Source organism: Bubalus kerabau, chromosome X, assembly GCF_029407905.1.
Source record: "Bubalus kerabau isolate K-KA32 ecotype Philippines breed swamp buffalo chromosome X, PCC_UOA_SB_1v2, whole genome shotgun sequence".
NCBI classification, from domain to species: Eukaryota; Metazoa; Chordata; class Mammalia; order Artiodactyla; family Bovidae; genus Bubalus; species Bubalus kerabau.
Genome location: NC_073647.1, coordinates 96950254 through 96964861, shown reverse-complemented (window position 1 = coordinate 96964861; position 14608 = coordinate 96950254). Strand labels below are relative to the sequence as shown.

General features: G+C 40.4%; 1 protein-coding gene across 3 annotated transcripts in view; it reads right to left on the bottom strand.

Moving 5' to 3' along the window:
• OPHN1 (oligophrenin 1) overlaps positions 1-14307 on the bottom strand; it is a 692544-nt gene extending 678237 nt beyond the window's left edge. For all 3 annotated transcript variants that reach the window (XM_055565218.1, XM_055565216.1, XM_055565219.1), the window contains exons 1-2: positions 13590-14307; positions 13291-13448 (exon numbers count right to left, since the gene is read on the bottom strand). In XM_055565218.1, the coding sequence (XP_055421193.1) occupies positions 13291-13444 (154 nt within the window). In that variant the 5' untranslated portion in view covers positions 13445-13448; positions 13590-14307. The remainder of the gene's footprint in view (positions 1-13290; positions 13449-13589) is intronic.
• Positions 14308-14608: the final 301 nt, after the last annotated feature.

The window sequence follows — 14608 nt, the reverse complement described above, 5'->3', positions numbered from 1 at the left end:
CAGTGAAGCCATCTAAGCCTGGGCTTTTCTTTGTGGGAAGTATTTTGATTACTGATTCAAAATACTACCCACTGATTTTTAGTGGTTATAGGTCTATAGAGACTTTCCATATATTGTGGAGTCAATTTTGGTAGTTTGGGTTCTCCTAAAAATTTGTCCATTCTATCTAAATTATATAATTTATTAGCATACAGTTATTTATAATATTCCCATTTGTTCTTTTTAATTTTTTTTTTTTAGTTTGGTAATAGTGTCTCCTCCTTCATTTATGCTTTTAATAATTTGAGTCTTTTCTCTCTTGTCAGTCTAGTTAATGGTTTCTCAGTGTTGTTATTTTTAAATACAAACTATTGATTTTTTAAATTTTCTGTTTTAAATAGAGAAAAGAGATCTTCCTATTCTTTATTTCATTTAGTTCTGCTGTAATTTTATCATTTCTTTCCTTCTACTTGCTTTCAGATTTGTTTGTTTTTTTCCTAGTTTCTTAATGGTCAGGTTATTGAATTATGATCTTCTTTCATTCCTAATATAGTTGTTTAAAGCTATAAAAATTTCCCCTAAGCACTGATTTAGCTGCATCCCATCAGTTTGGGCACATTGAGTTTTCATTTTTTATTCATTCCAAAATATTTTCTAATTTCCCTTGTGATAGCTTCCTTGACCAACTGGTTATTCAGGAGTGTGATGTTTAATTTGCACATATTTATGAACTGTGTAAATATTCTTCTGTTATTGATTTGTAATTTCATCCCGCTGTGGCTACAGAACATAATTTGTATAAAGAAATATATTCAGGCAAGTTTTATGGCCTATCAGACAGTCTGTGTTGGAAAACGTTCCATGTGCTCTTAAGGAAAAATGTGTATTCTGCAGATGTCTATAGAAGATCTACTTGGTTTATAGTGTTGTTCAATTCCTCTATTTACTCATTGAGCTCTAGTAGTTCTTCTATCCATTACTGAAAGTACAGTATTGAAGTCTCCAACTATTACTGTTAGACTATCTATTTCTCCCTTTACTTCTGTCCACTTTTGCTACATGAATTTTGGGGCACTGTTGTTAGGTGCATATGTTTATAATGGATACCCTCCTGATATATTTATGGTTTTACCATCATAAAATGTCTTGTTTGTATGTCATGAAAATTTTGTCTTAAAATATATTTTGTCTGATGTTTATATAGTCATCCTAATTCTCTTTGGTTACTGTTTGCCTGGTACATGTTTCCATCCTTTTTCTTTCCACCTATTTGTATCTTTGAACACAAAATGTGTATCTTAAAAGACAGCATGTATTTCAATCAATTAATCCATTTTTGAGCAGTTTATCCACTTTGCCAATCTGTGCCTTTCTATTAAAAGTGTGCAGTTCATTTACATTTTGTCTTACTGATAAGATTTATGTCTGCCATTTAGTTTGTTTTCTATACGTCATCTTTTTTCCTCTACTTTCCCATTACTAACTTTGTGTTAAATATTGTCTACTGTACTATTTTGATTCTCATTACTACTTTCACTATATTTTTTTTATTTTCTTAGTGACTGACCTCAGAATTAAAATTACAATATTGTTTAGATTAATTTTAACTTAACTTAGAAAACATACAGAAATGTTAAGTAAGTAAGTGTTAGTCGCTCAGTCATGTCTGACTCTGCGACCCCATGGACTGTAGCTCCCCAGGCTCCTCTCCCCATGGAATTCTCCAGGCAAGGATACTGGAGTGGGTTGCCATTCCCTTTTCCAGGTGATCTTCCCCACCCAGGGATCAAACAGGGATCTCCCCCATTGCAAGTAGATTTTTTACCGTCTGAGCTACAGGGAGGAACCCAAATAAAGTCTGTCACTGTTTCCATTGTTTCCCCATCTATTTGCCATGAAGTGATGGGACCAGATGCCATGATCTTAGTTTTTTGATTGTTGAGTTTTAAGCCAGCTTTCTCACTCTCCTCTTTCAGTTTCATCAAGAGGCTCTTTCATTCCTCTTTGCTTTCTGCCATAAGGGTGGTGTCATCTGCATATCTGAGGCTACTGATATTTCTCCCAGCAGTCTTAATCCCAGCTTGTCCTTCATCCAGCCCAACGTTTCTTCTGATGTACTCTGCATAGAAGTTAAATTAGAAGGGTGACAATAGATAGCCTTGACATACTCCTTTCCAATTTGGAACCAGTCCATAGTTCCATGTCTGGTTCTAACTGTTGCTTCTTGACCTGCAAACAGATTTCTCAGGAGGCAGGTAAGGTGGTCTAGTATTCCCATCTCTTTAAGAATTTTCCATCATTTTTCTTTCAGCATTTTGAATATGCCAAGCCACTGCCTTCCCGTGTCCATGGTTGCTGATGGGAAATCAGCTCTCAATCCTATTGAGGGTGCTTTTCAACTGATTAGTTTTCTCTTGCTTCTTTTAAGATTCTCTCTTTGCCTTTGGTTTTCATCAATTTGACTATAATGTATCTTAGGAATGGATCTTCTTGAGTTTATCCTACTTGGGTTTTTTGAGCTTCTTGGATCTGGATATTAGTGTTGTTCATCAAATTTGGAGAGTTTTAGCCATTATTTCTTCAAATATTCTTTGTTTTTTTTTCTATCTTCTTCTGGGATTCTCATTACACATATGTTGATACACTTGATGGTGTCACATAATTTCTGGGGTTCTGTTCATTTTCTTTTCATCTTTTCTTTCTTTTGCTTAGATTGGATAATCTCAGACTAGATTATTTCAAGTTCTATGACTCTCTTCTGCTAGTTCAAATCTGCTGTTGAACCTCTCTAATGGATTTTTCATTTTAGCTATTTTATTTTTCAACTCTAGAATTTTTATCTGACTCTTCCTTATTATTTTCATCTCTTTATATTGTCTTGGTGAAACACTGTTCTCAGGCTTTCCTTGTCTCTTTGGCAAAACACTATTCTCAGGCTTTTCTTTAAATTTTTAGACATGGTTTCCTTTAGTTCTTTCCCTGGTGATTCAGATGATAAAGAATCTGCGTGCAATGCAGGCAACCTGGGTTTGATCCCTGGGTCGGGAAGATTCCCTGGAGAAGGGAACGGGCTACCCACTCCAGTATTCTTGCCTGAAGAATTCTATGGACATAGGAGCCTGGCAGGTTACTAGAGTCTGTGGGGTCACAAAGAGTCAGACATGATTGAGAGACTAATACACATATTAGCTGACTTCATTTTTTTTTTGTCTAAATTCCAACATTTAGACTGCAGCAGGGACAGTTTCTATTGACAGCTTTTTTCTTGTGTATGGACCATACTTTTCTGTATCTTTGCATATCTGATCATTTTTTGTAGAAAATGGGACGTTTTAGACACAATATAATATGGTTCTTCTGGAAATCAGATTTCCCCCAGGTTTTGTTGTTATTGTTTTTGTCACTGTCATTGTCGCTGTTTGTTTAGACATATTTCTTAGACAGATTCTATAATGTTTGTATTCCTTGGAGTGTGTCCCCTGAAATCTCTGCCTGGTTAGATAAGTGTCCAGCTAATAATTGTTCACAGATCTCCTTAAATGTCTTGAACCATTAAGTCTTCTATTTTTTTCTGAGGTGCTCTGTGTTGCATGTTGGATCATTTCTTCAACATTTAGCCAAACAGTTTATAACTACCTCAAGTTCAGCCATAGGAGAGAAATTATTAAAAGGCCTTCTCGGGTCCTTTCTAGGCACACGCACAGCCCAGGGCATGCACATGGCCATCTAGATCCCAGGAATGTGTCAGATCTTTTCAAAGCCCCCAGTATATGTTTCATTCCCCTTTGATGTTTTTGGCCAGGCTTTTGTTTGCTCTACTTAGTTTCAGTTAGTCTAAATCACCTGAGATGTTAAACATCTTGGGGATAGAACTTTTCCCACTGAGGTAGCTCTAAGTCAGGTAAAGTAATGAGAAGCTGTATGAATGAGGCTTCTCTAGCTAGCTTTAAGACATATTAGAAAATGACAAGACGAAAAGTTATGACCAACCTAGATAGCATATTCAAAAGCAGAGATATTACTTTGCCAACAAAGGTTCATCTAGTTAAGGCTATGGTTTTTCCTGTGGTCATGTATGGATGTGAGAGTTGGACTGTGAAGAAGGCTGAGCACCGAAGAATTGATGCTTTTCAACTGTGGTGTTGGAGAAGACTCTTGAGAATCCCTTGGACTGCAAGGAGATCCAACCAGTCCATTCTGAAGGAGATCAGCCCTGGGATTTCTTTGGAAGGAATGATGCTAAAGCTGAAACTCCAGTACTTTGGCCACCTCATGCAAAGAGTTGACTCACTGGAAAAGACTCTGATGCTGGGAGGGATTGGGGGCAGGAGGAGAAGGGGACGACAGAGGATGAGATGGCTGGATGGCATCACTGACTCGATGGACGTGAGTCTGAGTGAACTCCGGGAGTTGGTGATGGACAGGGAGGCCTGGCGTGCTGCGATTCATGGGGTCACAAAGAGTCGGACACGACTGAGCAACTTATCTGATCTGATCTGATAGGTCTGTGAGTTTTTGAGGAACTACAAACCCAGTCTCCCCACTAAGGTGTTAAAAGGTTACTGGTTTCCATAGCTACTGTGGTCAAAGGGCTGTTAGTTTTCAAGGCTACCACAAAGCTCTGGAGAAGGGAATGAGAGGCAGGGTTAAGTTAAAATGCCACAAAATCTGCTGCCACTAAGGCTCAACGTGTTTCCATCAATAAACACTCTTCAGATTGTCATGAGCCTTTTGGTTCATTTACAGAGTTCTGAAAATGTTGATTTTAACAATTTTTGCCAGTGTCCTTTTTGTTTTTATGGAGGAGTTGATTTTATGAGATCTTTAATTTACCATTCCCTCCAAGTACAATCCTAAAGAAATCTTGCTCCAGTATGACTAACAATTTGCCTACAATGAACACATTCCTGAGTAGGTGGAAGCTGAAAATTACCTCTAGTGTGAAGATCTGGGGAACTGAGACACAGGAGGCAAAAAAGGTTTACCCTTTGGTACCTTTTGAAATTTTTACCATGTTCATGTGTTACTTACTCAAAAAACATTTTTAATATAACTATAAAAGGAGGAGTGGAGATCCTTGGTGGCTTAGTGGTTAGGATTCCATGCTTTTACTGCTGTGGCCCAGGTTCAATCCCTGATCAGGGAACTGAGATCCCACAAGCCATGCAGTGTGACCAAAGACACCATGAGATATACTACACCCTATTGAGAGTTTAAGCGGCACTCTCATTCACTTAAAGAGTCTTGCTCATTATTAAGGCTGTTAACTACCACAGCAATAGAGCAGATATCTTTGACTTAAGAATTCTTTCCCTCAGTGTATTCTTTTTTGCTATGGACAGTTGTATCCCCATGGTCTAGCTCATTTTTCCCCTACAATGATCCACTTTTATAATATGTGATAGAATATATATCATATCCTGAACTTCTTCATAGCTCTTCTCACAACTGTAATTAAATTATGTGAGTAATCAGACGTTTAATGTATGCTCCAAGAGGGCAAAGCCTTATTCACCATTGTATCTCCAGTTGTCCAGTTGCCGGACACATAGTGGGTGCTTCGTAAATCCTTTTTGAATTAAAATTAATTACCTTTACATTGTGTAAGGCTTTAGCACTTGATACAAGCCCAGTAAAGCATCATGAGGGCCCTCCACCCGATGGAGGTAGGAGGTGAAAAATTCAGCTCTAGATTTCCAGAAAACTCCTCTGGAAAAGCATGTATCTTTCCAGATCATTATGAACTTTTAGGAAATTTCTATAGTAACTGATTAGAGAAACAGATATCAGATTAAACAGAAGGTTTGGGTTATGCTTTACAAAACAAGGCTGTAAAAATGAAGCTGAAAAGTAATTTTCCTTCATCACTTTAAACTCTGAAAAACTTTTCTTAATAAGCAAATCAAGGCATAATCTTCCCTGTACCATTCACCATCCATTTTTAAAAAACCGCTTCTTGTAAATGGTCACACACTGAAAGGCTGGCTTGGTTCACTTTTGCACCCTGGTCCCCACAGCACTCCAATCTGGCTACTTTGGAATCTGGTCTTCCGAGGGCCTTCTATGAATATAGTAATACTGCCTCCAGCAAATTCCATTTGACTTTGCTTCGTACCTACTAAGAGCAATACCATATAACATACTCATTACATTGATCTGAGCTACTCTTCAGAATATCTCTAATACAGTCCTTCCCTCAGTATCTGTGGGGAATTGGTTCCAGAACCCCTGTGGATACCAAAATCCACAAAATATTCAACTCTCTATATACAGTGGTGTAGTATTTACATATAATCTACCCACATCCTCCTATTACTTATAATATCTCATGTAAATGCTATGTAAATAGTTGCTAGCATGTGGCAAATCAAGTTTTGCTTTGGGGAACTTTCTGGAATTCTTTTCCAAATATTTTCTATCCCCAGTTGGTTGAATCCAGAGAGGCAAAACTTGCAGATACAGAGCCGACTATAACAACATGTCCTCCAAGGCACTGATTAACTATCACCAGGATAATGACAGGATATCTGCTGACTGAGAATGTATATATTACATCGCCAACTCCTCCCTGCACCCCATAGCACTATACCCACTCCAGAGGAATTAAAAGCTTTGGTCTCCCTCAGTATAGAGCTATTCAGGACAGAACTGAAAAGCACCGGGTTGGGACCTCTCAAGAAGCATTCATCAAGAGGATAATCAAATAGGCTAGCATGATTCATGTCATTTATTCACATGGAACATATCAGTTCAATTTTCCTTTTGTCTGTTCTCTCAGAGGAAAGGCGAATTTGGTCCAAAGTTTCCAATGGAATCAATTTAGGTTGCTTGACTGTGCAATACAGTGGCAGCCCAGAAAACAGAATGAGGAAACCAGGAGGAACCCTAAAGCTCACTGACAAAACCTCTAATTTTAGAAATGGGAAAACTCAGGTTCATGAAACTAAAGACTTACTCAGAGTCATATAGCTAGGAGGTGGCACAGTTGGAACCAGCACCCAGGTTCTCTGTGTGTAAAGCTAGAGATGGCTCCATAAAGTATATTCAATATGAAATTTGCCTCAAAGATGGAACTGACCCATCCTTTCAGGAAAACAAAAATTTACCAAATAGGTGTCCCAGTTGCCAAAGCAAGAGCTGAACAGGTACCCCAAAAGGTCATCTTAATGTAAACATCTAAAACTCTTTATCTTTAAAAGTACAGAATGTAAGAAAGTGACATTTTTGCATTCTTTTAAAACATAAGTTTCCATTAGTCCAAGACAGCCTATGTGTTTGTGGTTTGTACATGTATATGAGTGAGCTTAATGATATAATTCTTTTTTCTGACATCTGTTTTATACATATAAAGTACATTATCCTTGGTTTTTGAATGATTACTTCAAATTTTTGTTAAATTTTTTGTATTTAATTAAATACTGCCAGTATACTAATATAATGTCAAACTTTATGTTGGTATAAAATAAGATCCTATAATTAAGTTACTCATTCCCTTCCCAAATGATTAAATTATAATATGCAATGAAAAAGTCATGGAATGTTAGATCTGAAAGTGGGCTTACATATCCCCTATCCATCCTCACTTATGTAAAGCTGCAGACCAAGGACCCCAGCAAAAAGACTTACCAAGGTCACAGATCCTATTAGTAGCAGAACCATCACCATACCCATCACATTTAGGGTTTTTTTCCCCACTATACCATCATTCTGCCTCGCTCCATTTGCAGTGTCTACTGGTGCTTCCCCAGAGAAATCTCTTTCTGGAGACTATCACCTTTCATTTTCCTAGCCCATTTCCAAGACTCCTAGACTGTTAGAAGTAGATCATCTAGCTCAGGAATTGCAACCTGATTGAATCCAGGCTGTGAATACATTTCATTTAGCTATCACAGTTTTAAAGAAAGTGAAGGCTTTTGTAATGAGATGAAGCTGCTGTATTTTACCCCAATCACTCCAGTCCTATTAACCCACTTCCAATAGCTTCATACTTTTCTGTTTTCTCCTTGGCCATGGAGACAGCATTGGAACTGTGAACCTTGAATCCAGTGCAGGCATAATTAACAGCACACCAAAGTAAAATAAAATAAACTAAATAAACTAATGGAAAATATTAAACATGGCATTATGTTTTACCAATAACTATATTCACTGCCTTACCAATAAAAAAGTCCATTTAGGTTAACTAGTCATATTAAAGTTCTGCAAACTACAACCACTGAATCAAACCCAGCCCACAGCTATTTCTGTATGCCCCTGCTCTAGCTAAGCTGAAAATGGTTTTTATATTTTTAAACAGCTGAAAAATTCAAAGGAAGATAATATTTTGTGACATGAAAATTATGGAAAATTTACTTTTCAATGTCAATAAGTCAAGTTTTATTAGAACACAGCAACTCTCATTTCATGTGCGTATTATCTATAGCTGCTTTCTCTCAACAATGGCAATTAGGTAATTGCCACAGAGACTGCTGCTGCTGCCGCTGCTAAGTCACTTCAGTCATGTCCGACTCTGTGCGACCCTAGAGATGACAGCCCACCAGGCTCCCCCGTCCCTGGGATTCTCCAGGCAAGAACACGGGAGTGGGTTGCCATTTCCTTCTCCAATGCATGAAAGTGAAAAGTGAAAGTGAAGTCGCTCAGTCGTGTCCGACTCCTAGCAACCCCATGGACTGCAGTCTACCAGGCTCCTCTGTCCATGGGATTTGCCAGGCAAGAGCCACAGAGACTACATGCCCTCAAAGCCTAAAATATTGCCCTTTACAGAAGAGGTCTGCTGACCCCTGAGCTATATCAAAGAAAATTTAAAGTTCCTAATAATCTGCAGTAAAGTCACAAATATTTGTTTAGAATTGGAACATCTTATATCGCTCTCAGATAAATCTTCCTAAAGCACAGTTCAGACCACGCCTCTGTGCTACCAAAAATGTTTTTAATACTCCCTGCCTGTAAAGAAAAGCCTAAAGTACTTAACAGGTCACGCACAGTCAAAGCCCTCAACCTTCCATTCCAAGGTCATCTCCCAAACTTCTCTTCTTGCACCATATAACCCAGATGACCTGAATTATTTGCTATCCCTTTACATTCTCTATGTCATTCCTACTACATGAAATTCCCTGTCCTGAATATAGTGCAATGCAGGGCCCTCAGAGTCAGATCTGGGCTCTAATTCAGACTCCTGCCCTTATCAGCTGAGAAAGTTACTAAATTCCTCTGAACTTCAGTTTTTTCACAGAAAGAGTGGAAATAATAGTCCTTGCCTCATAAGTCTGTTATAAGATTTTAATTCTTGGCATACAGGAACATTAAAAAGCAGAGACATTATTTTGTTGACAAAGGTTCATATAGTCAACACTATGGTTTTTCCAGTAGTCATGTATGGATGTGAGAGTTGGACCATAAAGAAGGCTGAGCACCAAAAAATTGATGCTTTTGAACTGTGGTGTTGGAGAAGACTCTTGAGAGTCCCTTGGGCTGCAAGGAGATCAAACCAGTCAATCCTAAAGGAAATATTCATCGGAAGGATGGACGCTGAAGCTGAAGCTCCAATACTTTGGCCATCTGATGCAAAGAGCCAACTCATTGGAAAAGACCCTGATATTGCGAAAGATTGAAGGCAGAAGAAGGGGATGACAGAGGACGAGATGGTTGGATGGCATCACTGATTCAATGAACACAAGTTTGAGCAAGCTCCAGGAGATGCTGAAGGACAGGGAAACCTGGCCTGCTGCAGTCCGTGAGGTCACAAAGAGTAGGACATGACTGAGCAACTGAACAACAACAACATATAGGAACAGCTAAATAAGTGATAAGTCAATTCTGCCCAATTACAATGCTACTTTCTCCTTTGCTTTCCCTTATCCTTCCACAGGGAAATGACCTCTCCGTCATGTTGTATACCATGGTATCCACCTGTCCCACTCTATGGCTCTGATCCATATCTACTACCTTATACTTTAGTGATCTTTACACATATCTTATCTCCCCTACCAGTCTAGGACCTCCTTGAGGGCAGGATCCCATCTGTGACTTTCTCTGTAACATTTGTAACAACGCTGAGAACAATGGCTTGAATTTAGTATGTGAATGAGTATTTACTGAATGAATGATACATGTTCACTGAATTATATAACGTTTATTAGGTGTATCATGTTCACTTGTTGTAAATACCTAGCCTAAGTGCATAGAAAATATTCATACAACATCAAGGACCAAAGCTGCCAATATAAAAACAAAAAACAGGGATTTCCCTAGTGGTCCAGTGGTTAAGAATCCACCTTGCAATGCAGGGGACATGGGTTCAATCCCTGGTGGGGGAACTAGGATTCCACATGCCATGGGGCAGCCTGCAAGCCACAATAAAAGATCGCACATGCCCAATGCAACCAAATAAATAAATATTTTTTAAATAACAAAAAGAAAAGTGGGCAGTATATTCACCTTTCAGAGTGCCAGTGTTTTTATTTGTCATTGATTTAAATTATAATCACCATTTTTTACTCCAACAATTATGAATAGATCACATTTAAGGGGAGGGAGCAAATCAGTCACTTTCCCAAAGAAGACATACTGAATATCATTCATAACATCAATTACCTCTGAGCACAGATCTAAGAAAATCTAGATATTCAAATAGAATCCATATTTAATAAACGAATTATCACACACAGCTGTGACTAAAACCTTATCTAGAGCTCTGGACAAAATCAAACACAAGCTGGAAATCAAGTTCCAACTAGCTTAACAACTTAAACAAAAACTGCAGCTGATTTTTGCAGCGTGAAGCACCAGGTTTCATTGGTTACCAGAAACACTAACCAGTTGATTTGATGGTCAATTTAATAAATTAAATGAAAAAGTGCCAATAATTCTTCTTTACTTTTAATGCCAGATTCCAAATGACAAAATGAATCCACACACATATACAAAATTAATCACTGAGCCATGCCAATATAGGGAATGAATTTTCCACAAGATGACAGCAAAAAAAATGTTTCCAACTACTTTTGTTTATGGATTTCCCTTTAGAAACCTACCAAAAAGTATATTCAGCCACTATATTATTAACCTGAAGATGTATTATCAACAACTTAAAATATTTAGCCGTTTCCATTTACAAAATACTTTCACAATCCATTAACTCCTTTGAGCCTCAAAGCAACTCTGTGAGGTGCATACAATTACCCCCATTTTATATCTGAAATATATGATATGTGCCTTCCTATCCCAAAATGGTGAATCCAAGATTGTAACCCAGGTCTTCTAATCTAATTCCAGTGTTCTCTCTTCCTTTTTCCTCCATACAAAGCAAAAGTATACCTTTGTTTTGCATCTACCTCACTTACTCTGAAAAAGCTGCCCAGCTAGCCCATTTTGAGGAAGCAGAGTGGGAGTATAAACATTACTGTGGTCAAGACAGCGGGAAACATCCTGTCTTTGCCTCTAGCAAATCATGTTTTTAGAATCATGTAACTTAAAGAAAAGAAATGGAGTCTGGGTTAGCTGCTGGGTTTTATTTCCTAACTGTCCTATTTTTGGCTTTCTGTGTATACTCAAGAAAGGAAAACCGCCATAAATACCAAGAACCCCCTGAGCCAAAATAACTCTTAGATCTTCTGCCCATATTCAAAGGTTTAAACCTGCATAATTGTTGACTCTCACCACTTTTAATCCCCCAAAAGGAAAGAATAAAAACCGCAACTTACCACTTGCCTAGAAAACTTTTGCCCTTCCTCCACCATTTTATTGAACTGTATTTTCACAAATACTTTCAGCTTATCCTGCACTTCACAAAGCCAGTCCCTTCTGAGGGCTTAGATGAGCTTCATTTAACTATGAATACTGCACTAAGTAGTTTACTGTAACAAGTAAACAAGCAAAAAAAAATCCAAACATTTCCCGCTTTTCCTTTCAGGAACCCTCACCTTTCTAACTACTTTTGTAGCACAACCAGCATATCTTTAACCTCTCAATGAAGTCTATTAAGCAGCAACACACCCCAAACCCTGGGCTAAAGTCTACGGATCAGCATTTCAAATATCCCATCTTTAAGATGCAACCAAGAGTTTACTCTTGTTCAGACTAAAATACGACACACCATCACATGATTCAATTCAATGAAACAACAAGTAGGAACTTGCAACACTTATGACCAAAGTAGGCAGACAACATATACAGGGAAAGCCCAGACTCCAAGGGGCAAATCAGGAGAGCTGCACAACAAAAACCACTGCACTGCGGCTCCCAAGTTTTTCTCCTTGCTCTTGGTTGGCTGTATTTGCCTTAAGAAGGTCCCCACGCTGGACCAGACACACTATTTGTGGGATAAATCCACTCAGAAAAAAAAATATTACAGGTATACAGAATATATTTGCCAGTGACTTTGACTTTATTTTTCATAATCATCCTTCAACCAAGAGAAAAAATGGATTATCACCACCCATTCCCTATCTTCCATTCTTATGGGTATATACTTTGGCACAATGGATTGATCTGCCTGCACTCTTGTTGGGGATGTTTATTATTCTTTATCTTACTCCAAACCTTCTGCCAACTAGCAGAAATAGAAAATCTATACACAGCGGGGAAGTGGGGGAGGGCCCCAGAGTTCTTAGTTCTGAGGACCTGGAAAGCCAAGCTAGGTGAGGTTCCGTCAACCTGGTGACTCCCAACCTGAGCTCTCTACTATGCTCCCAGGGAGCTGGGCTCCTCCTGCTAGGGACTAGGCAGGTCTTTGTTCCACCTGTGAGGAGAATTCAGTGGCACATGAGGTCATTTAATAATTCCGAATTTAGACCAACCTTGAACACAACCATAACTCAGTAACTTAAAGAGCAAAGGTGCTTTCCTTAGAAAATAACTTGCCATTGGCAATTTTTTACTACCCCCACATTTATCTGCAGCAACTAGAGGCCAAGCAGGAACAAAACCCTGACTCAAGCTGCTGGCCTGAATTCCCAATTCTTTAGGAGGTTGTGGGGCAGTCCCTTGGTCAGCTTAGATGTCCCTTTCATACATGGGTATAAACATGTCTGACAATACAAGTGGCCTGTCCCTTTAGAACAGGAGTCTGACAAGAAAGGATAGCTGCTGAACAAGACAGTCCCTCAGCTACAGATACTGTCTTACAAACCAAAACCACTAAAGGGGAAAACCCCAATTCTAGTTGTAGCCACCAACTTCCACTTCTACTGACCCCACTTCCAAAATATCCGGAAAACCATGAGCCTCAGACACTTGGGCTGGGGTGTGGAAGATCTCCAAAGGCCAAAAGCACCGGCTCAGGGAAACTGCTCATCGAAGTCTTCCACTTACTTCTCATTGCGCTGATAAGCGCGTTGCCGTCTTTGATCACATCTTTGATGAATTTATTGGTCCTCTCCAGTTCCTGCTCATAACATTTGAGCCTCTCGCGGAAATCAGGACTGTCCAGGTAGCAGTCGCTGAACTCCAGCGGGGGATGCCCCATGGTTCTGATGACAGGGATTGGAAGGAGAAAGGAAAGACACAAAGATCAAGAGCATCAGTGGCACAGTACGAGGAAAAGATGGGTTGCGCAGAGTGCAGGACCCGTTTAGGAAGCTGCAGCCTCCCTCCCTTTAGAGGACAGATACCTGTTCAGATGAGATTCCTGGGGAGAGCTGGCTGGTCTGTACCGGAAACGGGCGGCCCGGCGATTGCTTCAGGTGACGGCGAAAGCTAACTAACGCAGTTGGATCCCGGCGGGGTGCTGCTTAACAAGCAACATGCCCCCTAGTCATCTCTCCCCTGACAGGCAGCAGAAACCAACTCGTCTCTTCTCCGGAGAGCGGCTGGATCCTTCCCGAGCAACTGCAAACGTGACACTTTGGCCCGCCCAGGGTGTAGGCGGGGGTGAGCGCTGAGGGTGGGAGGTGCCTCTCCTTGCTCCCAACTGCCGAGCCAGCAGAAGATTTCCTTTGCCGAGCTCCGCGGGTAACCCGGAGTGCACTGTCCCCTCCCCCTTCTTAAAGCCAGCGCCTCCGCCCTTCCCCGGCGAAGCCCATGTACCGAGGCAGGGTACTCGGGTTCCTTAAACTGTATCTTACTTGCACCCTAGGGTCTCTTTACCAGAATCTGCCGTCTCCTAAAGTTCTTCCTGGTCCGAGGGAGCGGCCTTTTGTCCTGCTAAGCGCCAGAGGTGTTAAGCCGGGCGACAATGAAACGTAGCCTTCCTCCAAAGACGCCCGAACGGGAAGAGGAGGGCAACAGCGCGACGCACAATAGCTGCGGTAGCCCGGCGCTTCCCTACGGAAACTGGGGAGCAGTCAGCGCCCTAGACTCCAGTTGGAAAGCGTGGCGGCTTGGGAGATGTAGTCTTTCCGTTTCGCGCCCTGTGACTCCTTCCTGCGATCTCCGCATTATCCCGCCAGGGCGCCGGCTCTCTTGCAGAGTATTCCCAGCACACCCCAGCTAATAGCTGTCCCAGCGCAGCCTCCAAAGGCAGGTGCGCCCGCACTAGTTGTTTTTCAGCCGCCAAGCCGTGTGGGAATCCCTTGCGACTCAATGGACTGTAGCCCACCAGGCTCCTCTGTCCATGGGCTTTCCCAGGCAAGAATACTGGAGTGGGTTGCCATTTCCTTCTCCAGGGCATCTTCCCCACCATCTCCTGTAT